We start from the raw sequence: 17,603 nt of genomic DNA on the forward strand, positions 1-17,603 counted from the left end.
GCCATCTGTTCCCGAAGGGTTTATCTACCTCCAGTCTCCTCTAATCTGCAGTCCAGAGGCTCAAGATAGAGCTCGACTGAAAGCTCGCCTAGCATGGATGAAGTCCGAGTTTCGTCTCAGCATAATGGTAGACATATCTTGAAATCTCAGTACTTGGTAGGTGGAGGCAGAAGGCTCACAAGTTCAAGGTTTGGCTACACAGTGAATTTGCGGCTAATCTGGGTTACATAACACTATTAAAAAGCAAGGGGAGGGGGCTGAGATGGCTCAGAGGTTAAGAGCACTGACTGTTCTTCTAGAGGTCCAGAGTTTAATTCCCAGCAACCACATGGCTCACAACCATCTGTAATGAGATCTGATGCCCTCTTCTGACATGTAGTCAAGTAAATATTTAAAAAAGAAAGAGAGAGAGAGAGAGGGAGAGAGAGAGAGAGAGAGAGAGAGAGAGAGAGAGAGAGAGAGAGAGAGAGAGAGAGAGAGAAAGGGAGGAGGAGGAAGAGGAAGAGGAGGAGAAGGAGAAGGAGAAGAAGGAGAAGGAGAAGAAGAAGAAGAAGAAGAAGAAGAAGAGGAAGAAGAAGAAGAAGAAGAAGAAGAAGAAGAAGAAGAAGAAGAAGAAGAAGAAGAAGAAGAAGAAGAAGAAGGTGGGCTGAGTAAGCTGTAAGAAGCACAAACAGCAGTCCTACATGGCCTCTGAATCAATTCCTGCCTTCTGGGGTCCTGCCCTATTTGAGTTCCTGTCCTGACTTCTTTCAGTGATGAACAGCAATGCTGAAGGGTTAGCCAAATAAACCCTTTCCTCCCCAGTTTGCTAATAAATAAATAAATAAAAATGAAAAAATAAATAAATAAAAAACAAGGAGAAAAATATCAATTCAGGGCTATTTTCTTGCCCCTTGCTTTGCTCGTGTTTGTTTTTCAGTGAGTTTCACTATTTAGCACAGCCTCCGTCTCAGTGTCTCGAGTGCTGTCTCAAGGCCAGCGTTGTCATGATTGCCCCCACTTGACTCTTCTACCATGGCAGAAGATATAAAAGACACCTCTAAGAGAATTCACCCTCAAAGCCATTTCTTTTTTGCTTGAATGTGATTTTAATTTATGTGTATGTGTGTGCCTGCTTGGCTGTATGTGAATCATATACATGCCGTTGTCCACAGGAGCCAAATGTTGTTAAAACTCTTAGAACCAAGCCCAGAGTGCAACTGAGTGGTCTCTCCAGCCTTTCCCCTATTTCTAGTGAGGACAACCTTCCAGCCCCCCAACACCACTTCTAGGATTGGCACCTCTGAAATGTTTCTAGTGACAGTCTCCCAGTCAACCTTTCTCCCCAATATTCTCTCAGTGATTCCATCCCAAACAGTTGGCACACTTTTCCAGACCAGAAAACAACTTTAGTAGTCTCATAAATCAGGGATTTCTCTTGAAATGTTATATTTTAGACAAGCGAAATGATAGAAATGTGACCAGAAGAAGCAATGATTATGACAGTACGCTGGAAAATGCTCTGGACGGAAACACTACACTAAGCACTACCAACCAACCGCTGGGGAGGACCAGCTCCAGGCCCTCCCATCACTACCAACCGCTGGGGAGGACCAGCTCCAGGCCCTCCCATCACTACCAACCGCTGGGGAGGACCAGCTCCAGGCCCTCCCATCACTGCATAGATCGTGCAATGGGACACACCCAGAAAAGCTTGGCAGTTTCTTACCAACACACGCTTTACCCTAAAACCCAGTATTGGAGCTCTAGCGTGTACCCAAGAGAAACAGTGGCCCATATTTTGCACAAATACCTACATACAATTATCTAGAGTGGTGATATCTGTAGATTTAATAATGTTTTTTTATTTTTAAATAATTTATTCAACATCTTATATGCGTTGGTGTAAAGGTGTCAGATCCCCTGGAACTGGAGTTACAGACAGCTGTGAACTGCATGTAGGTGCTGGGAATTGAACCCAGGTCTTCCAGAAGAATAGCCAGTGCTCTTGACCACTGAGCCATCTCTCCAGCCCAATAATGTGTTTTAAAATGAAACAACAAATGACAAAAATCATAAAATAGCTATATAATTATAACTGGTATATTACATTGGAATATTAATATAAGAGTAAATCAAAAAATTAAAAGTAGCATAACATGACCCAAATAGCTATCAACTGGCAAATGAATTAGTAGACTGTGTTGAAGCCATATAACATGATATACATACTCAGTAAAGCGAAAGAAGCCAGGTGTAAAAGGCTACATGTTGCTAATTTAATTTATATGATTTTCTCTAAAAGGTCAAGCTACAGGTAAAGAAAACAGGGAAGTTAACGTCAAGGCACAGGATGGGGAAAAAAAAGGAAGCCACCTCAAAGGAGGCATGAGAGAGTTTTGGGGGTGGTGAGGTTATTTTACATATTGATGGTGGTAGTAATAATAGTCAAAAGAAACAAGAGAAATTAATGTCCTCAAAGTTAAATCATATTGTTTATATATCTTTTTTTTGAGGGAGGGGCTCATGCATCTCAGGCTAACCTTAAACTTACTATGCAGGCAACCTTGAACTTCTGACCTTCTTGTTTCTCTTGGCCGGCTGCCTAAATGATAGGTGCTCAGCTTTATTTGATACTTGGAATGAAGCCAAGACCTTATGCATGCCAGGTAAGCAGGCTATCAACTGAGCTATATACCTGGCCCTGTTTATATTATCTAATAAATATGATTTAAACCACAAAATAATCAGCTAGCACGAACTAGACTAGATAGATTTGAAAAGAGAGGAAGGGTGGGAGATCTGGGGAAGGGTGAAAGAGAACACAACGGTAGTAGGTTGAGAGGTGGGGGATCTGAGGGGATGGGATGAATGATGTCATTAAAATATACTGCATGAAATGGTTTAAAATAAAGTTTATAAATTAAAAAATTAAAATTTCAAAGAGTTAAAAACATTTGGCGAGCAACAATTAAAAAATACAAAAGAGCCTTACAAATCTGCCCATGGTGGTGCACACCTAGAATCCGGGCACTTAGGGGTTGAAGGTAGGAGGGGAAGAAGCTCATAGTTGTCCTGGGCTAGAGAGCTGGAGGCCAGCCTCAGGCACGTGAGACCCACCCCAAAGCCCTTGAATTGAAGTCCACTATTGCACAGGAGGACTGAGGGCACGGTGACAGGTGAGACGGGGCACACTGTCTTATGGCAGAAACAAATAAAGCAGGTAGTGGTCACACAGTGTGAAAATCAGTGAGGGAGACAGAAGAAAGGCATTCCAGCAATGAGAGCTAGCTCTAGAAATACAATACATCACAGATCAAATGAGGAACACAGGACCCCGGGAGCAAATCATCTTAGCTCAAACATGGATCTGGGAGTGCTCAGGTGGTGGGAAAGTACCTCTCGGTGGTTTAGAAGCTGTTCCAGATCCAGTGCCATTTGATTCTTCATCTGCAGCAGGGCTGACTTTTCTTTATTTAGATTGCTGGAAAAAAAAAAAAAAAACAAGTTTTAAAAAGTGACCATGCTGTGTGAGTTAAGAGACAGTAAATACAAAGAATAAACAAACATTTGGTGGTCTGAACTGAAGACATGGGGTTTGTAGTCCAGACACAGCAGAGCAGACACTGTCATGTTAACTGAGCAAGGGGCATGCAACAGCGCGACTACCTGCCTGTGTCGGCACACGCCAGTGTTCCCGACTGCTCACTCCTGAAATGCTACAAGGAGGTAGGAAGGAAGGAGATGTACACACACACACACACACACACACACACACACACACACACACACGGACATATTAAAACACAGGGTATCAGAAGTCAAATGGAAGCATTTATCCCTAGAACTTACAGTGGTTTTTAACTTGTCATATAGGAAAATTTTGAAGGACATAATTTAAATAAATCAGTCTTCTCTAAACTTCGCAAAATAAATTTGTCTCCAAATTCTTAGTTCAGTATTAAATCTCTATGACTCCATTGTGATTTTCTCATTGGTAAGTTCTGATTTTTGACAGAGTCCCCTGTAAGATCATATTAATCCTAAGAAATGATGGTGAACTGTTTTATATTATCTGCAATTTTACTATTTGATATACAGAAATTAATGGGAAGAATCAAATGAAATAGTCTATATAATGTCATTTGTAAAAAAAAAATCTATGTGACTAGCTCTGTAAGAATTGAGAAAAGCAATAATAAATCAAAATAGATCAGTTCCTCAAATGTTGAGACAAAAATCTGTGAGAGTGAAATTAATGAGAAGCATTTTGTTGCAAGACATCTTCAAGTTAGTTAAGAAAAAGTCACCAATTACAAAAATATTAAGTTTTTTTTAAACTAAAATATAATGAGCACTCTGGAAGAACTGGCGAGCCCAAGGACTCAAAAAGAAAACATCCCACCTCCTCCATGAAGTCAGCTTCCCTGTGAAGCACCTGTCTGAGGAGAGGCAGGGCAGGTCTGCCTGTTTCCCACTGTGCCATTCACTCAGCTGTGCAGCCAGCAGCAGAACAGGGTTTCCACATCTGTAAAAGCGTAAGCTCCTCATGTATGTCAGAGGCTATGTGAATTACCTGGTGAATGATTACATAAAGTGCTGAACACATAAAACCCTACATAAATGCTGCACACCATTACTAACTTAGATGAAAAACAGGCTTCAGAGGAAAACAGTAATTAAATGCCAATAAAGGCAGCAGCTCAGCAGAAAAACAAACTGACATGCAGAGGTAGGCGCCAGGGAGCCTACTAAGCTGAGAGCAGAAAAGAACAAAATGCTGTCCAGGACAAAGTGCCACGTTCCGCCAGGCTCTAAGGCATGGCAAGCATCAGATGTTTCTAAAATGCTCAAATTCAAAGCTATTTGTATTTCATCTTAAGATGTACACTCCTCAAAATGAAAGCCTAGTCCCATAAACAGAACTAGGTCTTTTCAAGGAGTGTTTATGTTAAATGTAAGTAATACATACACAATGCATAAACACTTGCTCATGTGCAGTTCTCTCTCTCTCTCTCTATCTCTCTCTCTCTCTCTCTCTCCCTCTTCCTCTCTCCCTCCCTCCTTCCCTCCCTCTCTCTCTCTCCCTCCCTCCCTCTCTCCCTCCTTCCCTCCCTCTCCTTCCCTCCCTCCCTCTCCCCCCCCCCCTCTCTCTCTCACACACACACACACACACCAACGAGCCTATTAAATAAAATACAGTGCAATGGGAATGGAATGTTGGAGCAATTAAAGGATTCTGACCGGATATTCTCTAGAAAAGCTTTGGCTATATTATTTACTCTTCAAGAATAAAGCAAATGCTCTACAATTAAGCAGAAAACAGCCACACACTATAGAATCCAGGTGGGGTGGATAACACAGAAAAATAACTGTGCCATCTGAAAGAGAGCAGTTTACCACACGTATCATGGCTACTCCAGACCACATTTCTGTGACCGGAGACCTGGGATATACTTTCAAAGTCTTAGTCTGTACTATGACATATCTAATTCACAAGGGACAGTCCTTTTAACATGGGCATTTATAAAACTCCATGTGATGACTGTTAAATCCACAATCCTGATATAATGAACTTTCTCAGTAGAAAGCTAGTCTTCATAAAGACATAGTTTATAACAATGGAAACTTACTTTTAAAAATTAAAGCTTCCAAGTGTGACTCATAAAGCTAGAAAACAAACCCCCTTCTGAGCACGTCTATCTTGAATGTTATATTACACCCATAATTGTTCAATTCACTGTTAATTATTACTTAGAAATTCATGTTTATGGCTCTGCTTCACCTGCTATATGAAAACATATTCCTGATATATTGTACCTTAACTTCCTGGATCAATATACTCTGGCTTAGCCTTGTAAGAGAAGTTGACAATGTAATCTTTTCTTCTCTAACTTTAACTTTAGTTAAGGATAAACGGAGAACTGACAGCAGGGAAAGAGAGCTTATGCTAATTATTCTCTCTCCATGCTCCTCACAGATCCAAAGTAGACTGGACTTTCCAGACTGACTGTCTCCTGTGCATGGTGGAGGGTTAACGTACTACTTTTAGACTAGATTACTACTTTAATGACAGGGGAATTCAAAGCAGTTACTAGCAACATCTTACAGTGAGCGTTCTAGCAGCTTCTGATGATTTTATTTCAGCACATATTGATTCTAACCTTCCTGGATACTAAGTGCACTGTATAGATAGGTCTGGCAGTGTGGCGTGGCACACTGGTACCGTGTTTGACCGAATAAATTGTGTAACTGTTTAAACTTGCAAGGGTTAGCAATAGTACGAATGGCATTGTTTAATTTTAAAAGAAAATAATCCATTTCCTCAGTTCTTTTGATTGTTAAGGTCTTATGTATCCCAGTTTAGCCTAACACTCATACACAGCTGAAGATGACCATAAACAAACTTATTAACTTGTGTGTGTGGAGGCATGTGTGTTATAAGGGCCAGAGTACATGCCAATGTGGAGACCATAGGAAGACAGAAGGTTTCCTCTTCTACCATTCTGCCTTATTCCCTTGGGTATGTCTTTTAATGAATCTGGAGCTAGGCCAGCAAGTCGCAGTGACCCCCCTTTCTGTCTGGCCACGTCAAGCCTTTTCAGTGGTTTCTAGGTGGCGCTGGGCCCTGAACTCAAGTCTTGGTGTTCGCATGGCAGGTGTTCTCCCCTCCGAGCCAGGCTTGTAACCGGCTTTTAAATGTCATCACCACACCTTATTATTCATACACGAACAGAGGCAGAGCTAATGACAGAATTTCTAATGCCACAATTACACTACTTTGACTTTTCACAATAGATGACAGTTGCTTCACCTGGCAACAAGACATCACATCCAATATTAGTTCAGAATTCATTAAAATATATTATGAATTTATGAAACACTATTTTGGTAATCCAAGCATAGTAGTGTATACCTTCAGTCCCAGCATCAGGAAACAAAGGCAGGTGGATCTGTGAGCTTGAGGGAACCTGGTTTAAATAGCCAGTTCCAGGACAGCCAGGGTTACAGTGAGACCCTGTTTCAAATATATATTCTGATAGCTAATTCCACATTGGCTTAAGATTACTATTGCTATAATTATAGCAGCTTTACTTTTTGTCCAAATCCAGCATCCTAAGAAATGCTATTTCTCATTTTTAAGATCATTATCGATACCCGGATGTGTCGGGAGTCACATGAGTACCAACAGCGGCGGCAACTGCTTAAGAGAGCCTATGATGTTTAGATGTTATGCTACACATATTAAAAACTGTATCTTAATCCTCAGACAACCAAATGAATTAGGTTAACACCACTCCCAGAGATGAAGAGGTTGACTGTGTAGTTCAATAGCATCGCCGTTAGTCAATGTGACAATTAAAGTGAACATTAATTTAAATAGAACTAAGGAATTTGTTCCTCAGTAACATGTGGGAAGTGGCTATCATACTTAATAGTGCAGACATGGACATTTTTACTGTTACAGAGAGTTTGACGAGACACTAGATTTATAGATCTGCCCTGGCTGCACTGTAATTCACACAGCTACTTACCGAGTCAGCATGCTGCCTCCCTCAGCTTGCACTTCCTCTTACTTCTCTTACTCTTAAATATTGTGCACACGTGTGAGCTGTGTGGGGCGTGTGAACATGTGAGCGCAGAGACTAGAGGCTGGGGAGGGTACCCTAGAGTGGGAGCTACCCCATGCGGGTGCTCTGGTGTTCTCCGCAAGCGCAATACTACTTTACTCCCAACTACCGATTCATTTCTCCTGCCTGTCCAGTCTGCCCTTAAGATGCTGTTTTTTTTTTTTTTTTTTTTAAATAACAAGTTTACTGGATTGGAGAAATGGCTCAGAGGTTAAGAGCACTGAGTTCCATTCCCAGCTACCACTTGGTGGCTCACAACCATCTGTAATGAGACCTGGTGCCCTCTTCTGGCCTGCAGGCAGAATATAGGCAGAACACTACATACATAATAAATAATAAATCTAAAAAAACCCCAAAACCCAAGTTTATCACTTTATTAAGGAGTATTTTAAAAGAGGAAAGTACAGTCCTATATATCTGTTATCCAGCTTCAACATTTATCAACTCAAAGTCTTACATTTAATAAACATTTTACTTGATCCCACTTCTCTTTCTTTGTTATATATTATTAAGAGAGAAATTAGCGATTATCCAGGGCAGAACACAGGGAGGCACTACACTATGATGGCTAAGACTACAGAGAGTGACCATGCAGGAATAGATGGAATCACATGTTCTTGGAGGACGAGCTGCTTACTTTTTCAAGGAATAAATTTATCTATGTAATCTTTTCTAACAGCTACATATTATTTTTTCTATATTAAATATTTTTGGCCACTTTAATTTTTCTTTTTTTTAAAATTTATTTTACATACTACAGTTTCCCCTCCCTAGTCTACTCCCAGATACGCCCTTCCCTATTCACTCCTCCATTTCCATTCAGAAAGGCGCAGGCTTCACATGGGCCTGCACAAAGACACGTCAAGTTGATGCAGGACCACACTCCTCCCCCTAAATCATGGGTGGGCAAGGCAATCCAGCATGCGTTACAGTTTCCCAAAAGTCACTTTAATTCTTAACAGAATAAGTATTTCAAGGCAAATGTAAAAGAGGTATTTTTCTCCAGGTTTTTTTTTATCTCCTTTCTCAAGTTTATAAAAGTAAAATGATATAAAAATTGCAACTATAATAAATATATTACAAGAAGAAGTCCCATCTGAAGTTTCTTCCTTGGTTTCCCTAAACTAACTACTTGCGTAATTAGTGATCATCCAGGGCAGAACATAGAAATTTCTGTTGTTTACAACATGTACCTTATAGTAAAATCCATCAATTAACTGAACCAATTTGTTAGTAATTACATAAGAAATATTTTAAACTTTTCAGTAATTTTAGAAATAAACTTATTGATTTTGATATTTACAATACATGTGACTTTATTTTATCATAACACCAAAAACTTAGAGCAAGAATAGAACTCTGGAACAATTACTTTGGTGTGGTAGGAATGACAAGGGACAAAGATGATTTGCATTCAAAGAACCATCATATTTCAGAATTAAGTATGACAGTTCATTTTTTTCACCTGTACATCTTAAAAACCCTATTTTCTAATTTTTTTCTTATTTCACATTCATGGTGGTTTAATGATTATTCAGAAAATTAAATTTTTATGTTAATCTTAAATTTAATAACTAAGCTGAATAACCAACTACTCGTGATTCAAAATCTTGTTCTTGACATGCAGCATCACCTTTTCTGCTGTGTAAAAACTGCAAATGGTGCCAGTCAGAGGGCAAAGGGCACATCATGTAAGGCTGCTTGCTCCACGTGCACATGCATAAAACAAAAAATAAAACCCCAGACTCATAAACGAATAGGCTAACAAATGTGAATGACTAGCTTGGTGTTTGATGCACTCCTTTAATCCCAGCACTTGGGAGGCAGAGGCAGGCAGATTTTCTGAGTTTGTGGCCAGTCTGGGCTACAGAGCAACTCCAGGTAAGTCAGAGGTATAGATAAACACTGTCACATACACAAACAAACAAAACAAAAAAGAAAGAGGCAGAAAGAAAGAATGTGAGTGACTAATTAATGGAGCAAATCTTTTGCATAAAGGTTTTTTTTCCCCTTAATATAGATCCAGTTTTAAATAAAGGTGTTGGAAAGGAATTTATTTATGGACACTGAGGTAATTCATGGGTTACTTCATATAAAGGATCAGAGGCAGATAAGCCCAGAGTTTTCTTGGCAAAGTCTGATTTTACACAAATCTCAGTAAATGTGTAAAGTTGACTAGTTTAAAAAGCCTTCTTGACTCTCCAGATGACACGCGCTTATAGTACTTTCCTCCTGGCTGCCCCAAAGCTCAGGAAGAAATCCAGGAGGACAAGAACGAGTTGGCGCTTGTGCCCTTAGTATGAGCAGTGTTTTGCTAGCGAGTGCACCATGATATCCATGCTAAGACTTCTGATCACAAGGTGAAATATGAGCACCTAATACAATGATAACGTGTGAGTACAGGTGTACAGTACATATACCAAGCTGCATATGGAGGATGGAGGGTCAAGAGTCAGTCACTGCTTTCTGTCTCATTTAAGACAAGGCATCCTCCGGTCTCTGTGCCCATCTCGCCGGAGAAGCACACTGGACGCCCGAGGACACCACCTGAGCGGTCCTGGAGACTGATGCTCAGGCCCGCACACAGCAAACACAGCAAGCACTTTACTCAGTGAGCCTCTCCATGGCACCTCTGTTTTAAGTTTGAATCTTTATATCACTGAAGACTATGTTCATGATTAAATTATTTAAAATGTACAATCCAAATAAATCTACAGCAGCAGATTAACAATGTCTTTAATATTCAAATAATAAAAATGTGTAGATGGTTTACCTGATGTCTTTCTCAAGTTGAGCTGTACACTTCATCAGTGAATCAATCTTGGAATCCCTTTGCCGCACAGACTCTATGAGGTATCTGTAGGGTTGCTGTGTCTGATTTAGCAGTGAATTGGCTCTGTCAAGCTAAAGAAACACAGAGTCATTAAACTTCAGAAAATGTAACAAACTGAAGTCACCCCAAATGCTTCAGTGCTGCAGCAATTATCCTCTTGAGATGGCGCCTGAAACCAGGGCCACATGCCCGCACTGAGCTACACACCACATACCCAGGCCTCATGCCCGCACATACCCAGGCCTCATGCCCGCACATACCCAGGATCTCATGCCTGCACTGAGCTAAATGCCACACGCAGAGTGCACCACAACTTTTGCACATGAATCATTCTGAAATGCTAAACAAATCTGTATACATATGGAAGTTAAAAAAACAATTAATCAATACAGTCATTATAAATAATAGTAATAATGATTGGAAACACTAAAAGAAAATGTAAAATACTAATAGATATTAATTTGGAAGAATGGTCACCCACAGTTTTTATTTATTCATCTGAGCAACCAAATGATATACATACATGCATGCATACATCACAAACACATGCACACACATTATTTCCTTTTAATGAAAATTCACTACATAAAGCACAATCTTTCAATTAGACTATTTGTTGTTTGTTTATTTATTTTTTAGTTTTTTTGGAGACAGATAGGTGTGTGTGTGTGTGTGTGTGTGTGTGTGTGTGTAGCTTTGGAGGCTGTTCTGGAACCAGCTCTTAAAGACCAGGCTGGCTTTGAACTCACAGAGATCCACCTGCCTCTGCCTCCTGAGTGCTGGGATTAAAGGCATGCTTAGACTTTATTTTTAAAAATATGTAACAATCATTCAATGATTATTTCTTCATATCCCTTTAATTTTTCAAACATATAACTCATGTACCTGAATCATTTTATATGATTAAGAATTTTAAAAACTATAGTTAAAATACTAAAAAACCAAAACCAAACCGATAAAAGTTATCATTTAAACCATTTCCCCCCGAAAGCAAGGATTCTCTGTGAAGGTCTAGTCATGGTTTTGTCTCTTGAGTGGGGGTTACAGGAATACTCCACCATACCCGCTTACATTTTCTTCTTAAGTCTACTTTAGCATCTACACACGAATTTTAAGCTCTATTTGCACTTTAGTATTTCACTATTTCTGAGGAAGGCAGTCTACTCATTTTCTGAAAACAGTAAGAGAAGCCAGGTATAGTATCCTCTGCCTTTAGTCCCAGCACTTGGGAGGCAGAGGCAGGTGGAACTCTGTGAGTTCAAGGTCAAGCAGAACTACAGAGCTGTGTAGGGAGACCCTGTCTCAGAAAAACTAAACAACCAGAAAAAGTAATCTGTTAAGTGGGCTAGTGAGACAGCTCAGCCAGTAAAGGACCTAGCAGAGAAAGGCTTGTGACCTGGCTGCAATGCTGTGACTACACATAAAGGTAGAAAGAGAACCAACTCCAAATTTGTTGTGTGACCTCCCAATCTGTTCAGTGACATGCTTGTCCACACATACCTCATAAAACATTGAAAACCCAAGAGAACAGTAGGTGACTAGCCTCCCTGACGGTGAGGAGAGAGAGCGCAGGGAGATGGGGAGGCAGTGCTAAATGTCCAAGGTTTAGAAAGAAAGAACAAACCCAGGCAGCAGGCAGAACATGGAGTAAGAGAAAATGCTTGAACAGTGGGGAGAACGTCTTGGAAAGGCAAGTTTCCCCTTCTAGCTAGGGTTTTGGTGTACTTTTCTTTTGTTCTGATGTTCATTCTTTAAAATCCACTGTGACGTCACAGGAATCTTACCTTACTAAATTACCTTAGAAACATTCACCTATGGGGCCCAATGAAGTTCTCCTAACCTGTATAACCAGTTTCTTTAGTCAGTTATATCAAACAATTGCCTTGACTTTGTTTTCACACAATTGACCCTGGCTGAATAAACTCAAGTGACAAGTGGCTTTGTGTTTCAAAGTGCAGTCTTCTGGCTGTGCCTGTGAGGTGGGCCCAAAGACAGAGGGAAGGCTGAGCGTTTACAAACGCTAGCTAGTAAACTTTGCTCGCGAATGAGCAGTGTGAACCGTTCAGCCTCCTTCAGTTGCACGGAGTACGGCAGGCACGGCAGGCACGGCAGGTACGGCAGGCTGTCCTACACGTTTTAGGTCACTTTGTTTTTCACAACAGCAACTACACACATTTGATCTGAAGACAGCAAAACGAGCCAAGGTATCAAGTTCACATGCTGGGACTTCCTCACACTCACAGAAGCTACACCATGACTGTTCTAAGGATCTGTTTCTTTATAAATGTGTGTAGGGTCTCCAGTCTCCCAGACATCTCCCCCCCCATCCCCGTTCTCTAGGGCTCTGTCCATACTTGTCCTTGTAGTGGCAGGTGAGTTCACGCCCACTGAGCATAACCCCACTTTCTCCATCCCAGTCTATTTTCACTCCCTGGTGGAGAACAATACAACTCTTAATAAAAAGAGGTGATATTTTTTTATTTGTGAAAAAGTTAATTGAACAGAATTTAATTCCTCTGTTTAAAAAAATTTTCCCAATACGGTTTTAAGGCCTTTTTTCTGGTTACAGTAATAAGTTCAAAAAATTTCCCAATCCCTTGTTGCCTGTTGTTAGTGAGCGTTTCCTTATAGGAAGGCCTCAGTAGCCAATGACTCAGGCACCATTCAACACTGGACTCGGGATTCAGGCCATGACACAACAATTTATAGGATTGTTGTTCTTCCTTGGTTTCAAACACTGGTGTATGACTCAGAGGAAAGTAGTGCCTGCTTAAAGCATAATTATATTTTGCATTTAAAAATTAATTCAAATTACACTGAGATGACAATCCAAAATTATTTTTCTCTAAAGATTTACAAAATATAAACATGACCACGTTTTGTTGTGTGTCCTTAAGAAATTTTTTTAGCACATTTTCATAAGGCTAAAAGGCTTCTCTCTCTCTTCTGTCTTCTATTAAATCTTTCTAGAATACCTACTACGTTGTAAAACACCACACATGCTATGAAGCACCTGGTGGATGCATTTGGCCCAAGACAATGGAGCATGCTAGTGAGCTTCAGTGCTCAGGTGTGTGGAAAGGTTCAAGGCCCAACAAAGAAACAGCCAGAAAGGGCTTGTGAACCTGGAAAAATACAGACTATTTATGTACTATGGCCTCGTTGAGTCCAAGTACAGATGTAATGGGAATGAAGGACCCGCGAGAGCTGAGAGGAGGAATTTCCTTCTCTTTCAAAGCTCCTCCTGAGAAAGTCAAGTTTGGAGTCTAAAAAATTTTTAAATTATTTCTTATACATACACCACATGCATGTTTGGTCTTTAAAATGTCAGAAGAGGGTATCAAGTCCTCTGGAATTGGAGTTACAGATGATTGTGAACTATTATGTGGGTACCAGGAATTCAACCTGGGTTCTTGGTAAGAGCAAGCAACAAGTACTCTCCATTTCTCTAGCCCCCAAGAAATTCAATTCCCCCCTCCCCACAAGATAGGGTTTCTCTCTGTAGCTTCGGAGCCTGTTCTGGAACTAGCTCTTGTAGACTAGGCTGACCTTTGAATTCACAGAGATCCACCTGCGTCTGCCTCCTGAGTGCTAGGATTAAAGGCGTGCTGCTGCCTGGCAAGAAATTCATTTTTAAAGTGACTCACCTGTATAGTAAGTTCAGATTGAAGTGTGAGTATGTGGAGAATCTGCATAGAGTTTTGCAAATGGTTCTTAGCATACTGCCTTGGCTTTAGAATAACTGATAGTTTTCAAGAATGGACCATAATCAAGATTACTCTTTTGGGATTGTTATTATCTTTATTTATTTAAAAACAACTGCTGAGCAGTGGTAGTGCACGCCTTTAATCCCAGCACTCAGGAGGCAGAGGCAGGTGGATCTCTGTGTGTTTGAGGCCAGCCTGGTGTACGGAGCTATTTCCAGGACAGCTGGGGCTGTTACACTGAGAAACCCTGTCTCGAACCGCCCCCATCAAAAAAAAAAAAAACCAAAAAACAAAAAACAAACACAACAACAACAAATAAGCAAAAAGCAAAACAAAACAAAAATCACAAAGGACGCAAAAACCAAAACCCAACAACTGTCTTGCTATAAAAGCCAGGCAGCAGGGATTGAAGGCAGGCTCCATCATGCTGTTTGAAGACTTCTCACAAGCTTTGACACAGACCTGCTTGTCCCTATAGTGCATTAACCACTCACATGGAAGATACAGGTACATGTGCTGATCCTTAGTTTAACCAATCATTAGTTATTTTAAGGCAGGGTAACCCAGGCTGGCCTTGAATTTGGGATGGAACTGAGGATAACTTTGAACTCCTCATCCTCTTGCTGCTACCTGCAATTTCTGTCACTTGTGAGTTGGGCAGTCCTTGCTGCCACTTTCCCCCAGTGCATGTGGAAAGCAACTTTTCCAGAGAGAAATTCTGGGGTTACAGGCTGATGCCACCATGTCTGGTTTACTGGGTGCTGGGGATCAAAGACAAGAATTGGTGCACATGAAGCAAGTATCCTACCATGTGCGCCACATGTCCGTTTCTGTGGCTCGTCATTAAAGCAAATGGTACTTTTTATAAAGTATCACAGCCAAGCAGCCTCCAAACACAAGAGGTAGAGGAACAATGTAATGATTATGTAACCTTGTTAAAAACTGGTTCTGGGGCTGCGTCACAGTTCCTGTGAATTTTGTTTGTCCTGATACCCTCTTTATTTCACAAATTCTTCTTTAACACTTGCCATGAGTCATCAATTTAATAGAGCACTCATATCCAGTTACATGACATCCTAAGTGCCAGCTCCACAAGATGACATGCCACATGCAATCCACTCAGACAGAGAAAACCAGTTCCCAGATTCCTTCCCCGGACAAAAGTGGAAGTTCTGTTAACCTTGTTAAGATGGGAAGTTAGAATTTCTCTCTGGAAAAGTTGCTTTCCACATGCACTGGGGGAAAGTGGTAGCAAGGACTGCCCAACTCACAAGTGACAGAAATTGGCCATGACTGTCTCCCCAGAAAGAGAATTATCACACCCCTGCCCCATGTCATGACTGTCTCCCCAGGAAGAGAATTATCACACCCCTGCCCCATCCTTTTTACCCTCTCCTTCCCTTGTCTCTTTTCCTGCCTCTACCTACCTCTCTTACTTTCCTAGACAGTCTTACCCTGAGTGCTTTAAATCTGTGGTTCTCCTGCCTCTACCATCCTGGTGGCAGCCCTAACCTTTTCCTACCTGTGTTCTTCAGATTCTATTTGCTATATCTCCCCAAATCTTCTCTCAATAGAATTTATATTATTTATGTATTTCTCTCTCTCTCTCTCTCTCTCTCTCTCTCTCTCTCTCCCTCTCTCCTTTTGTCGGAACTGAGGATTAAGCCCAGGGCCCTGTATTTGATAGGCAAGTGTTGACGACTGACCTAAAATCCCAACCCCATGTTTCTCTTTTTAAAGGTAGGGTCTCACCGCAGCCCAGGCTGGCCTCAAACTTGCCACTTAGCAAAAGATAAACCTCTTGCTTCTACCTTCCAGTGCTAGGAGTATAGGCACGTGTCACCACGACTAGTTATCTACTGGTCATAAAAGAGAGGACCTTGTTATGTTTCAGGTTAGACTCAAACTCCTGAACTCCAGCTCCTTCAATGTCATGAGGAGGCAGGACTGCTGGTGCCACTTCATTATGCTTGGCTATACATTTTAGACAAGTTTTACATTGACATCAAAACTGAACAGAAAGTAGTTCTTTCTACATTGACACCTCAACTCAGAATTTAGGCTTCATTTTATAATATTTGGACTGAGACAAATATATTACAATATATATCCACAGTTACTCTGCCAAAAAGACTTGCTCTGTCCTAAAAATTTCACCAAACATCAGGCTGGGGAGATGGCTCAGTGTGCTTGCTATGCAAATGTCAACATCTGTGTTCAAGTTCTCAGAACACACAAAAGCTGGGAGCACTAATATGTACCTGAAATCCAGTACTTCCATGGCAAAACAGGAGAATCCCTAAAGGCTTAGGGCCACCTAGCCTGGCATATGCCGCAATGGACAACAAAAAAGAGAATGTGTCTCCAACAAAGGAGCAAAGTGAGGACTGACAACCAAGGCTAGCCTTGATATTCAGAGGTGCCATGATATGCATACACCTGCACTTACGCACATATATGCACACAATGTATATATCATACGTCTATATGCACACACAGATTTACTATATGCAATAAAGGATGGCAATATGATTCATGAAGTAAATGGATTTAACTGAACCTAACCAAGGAAAGACATAATAATAGAACCCATCTACAAATATATAAAAAACAATATTGTGATTATATTTATGGTTGAGAAAATGAAGTCTGAAAATAGGCTATGGCCAGTTTTATGTAAGAAGCAACCTAGATGTCCCTCAGCTGAAGAATGGATAAAGAAAATGTGATACATTTACACAATGGAATACTACTCAGCCATTAGAAAAACGAGATCATGAAATTTTCAGGTAAATGAATGGAGCTAGAAAAAAAATCATCCCGAGTGAGGCAGAAATACAAACCCAGAAATACAAAATGGTATGTACTCACTTATAAGTGGATATTAGCTGTTAAATAAGGGATAGCCATGCTACAATCCACAGACACAGAGAAGCTAAATAACAAGGAGGGCTCAAGGTGGGGCACTTACGTCTCCCTAGGAAGGGGAAACAGAAGAGATTTTGCAAGTGGACTTGAGGAAGGAGGGTTCAGACATGGTGGAGGAGTACTGGGAAATACAACTGGAATTGGGGGGCATTTCGGGGTTGATGTGGAAACCTAGTGCAGTGGAAACACCCAGGAATCTACTGGGGTGACCCTCGTGAAGACTCCTAGTAATGGGGGATATGGAGCTTGAACCAATCGTCTTTTTTAAAAAAATCTATTTATTATATATACAGTGTTCAGAATGACTGACTGCATGCCTGCCAGAAGAGGGCACCATCTCAGATGGGTGTGCGCCATCATGTGGTTGCTGGGAATTGAACTCAGAGCCACCCAAAGAACGGTCAGTGTTCTTAACCTCTGAGCCAGCTCTCCAGCCCCTAATCATCTTTTTTTAACCAGGCAAGGCTTCCAGTGGTGGAACTGGGACACCAACCCAGCCACAAAACCTTTGACCTTCAATTTGTA

At 40.9% G+C, this 17,603-nt stretch overlaps 1 protein-coding gene across 2 annotated transcripts in view; it reads right to left on the minus strand.

Annotated features, from left to right (window-relative positions):
* The window catches only part of Pibf1 (progesterone immunomodulatory binding factor 1), a 159,334-nt gene that overhangs the window by 29,718 nt on the left and 112,013 nt on the right, over positions 1-17,603 (minus strand). For both annotated transcript variants that reach the window (XM_038310669.1, XM_038310670.1), the window contains exons 15-16: positions 10,384-10,514; positions 3,379-3,463 (exon numbers count right to left, since the gene is read on the minus strand). In XM_038310669.1, coding sequence (XP_038166597.1) covers positions 3,379-3,463; positions 10,384-10,514 — 216 coding nt within the window. The remainder of the gene's footprint in view (positions 1-3,378; positions 3,464-10,383; positions 10,515-17,603) is intronic.

Source organism: Arvicola amphibius, chromosome 13, assembly GCF_903992535.2.
Source record: "Arvicola amphibius chromosome 13, mArvAmp1.2, whole genome shotgun sequence".
Lineage (NCBI taxonomy): Eukaryota > Metazoa > Chordata > Mammalia > Rodentia > Cricetidae > Arvicola > Arvicola amphibius.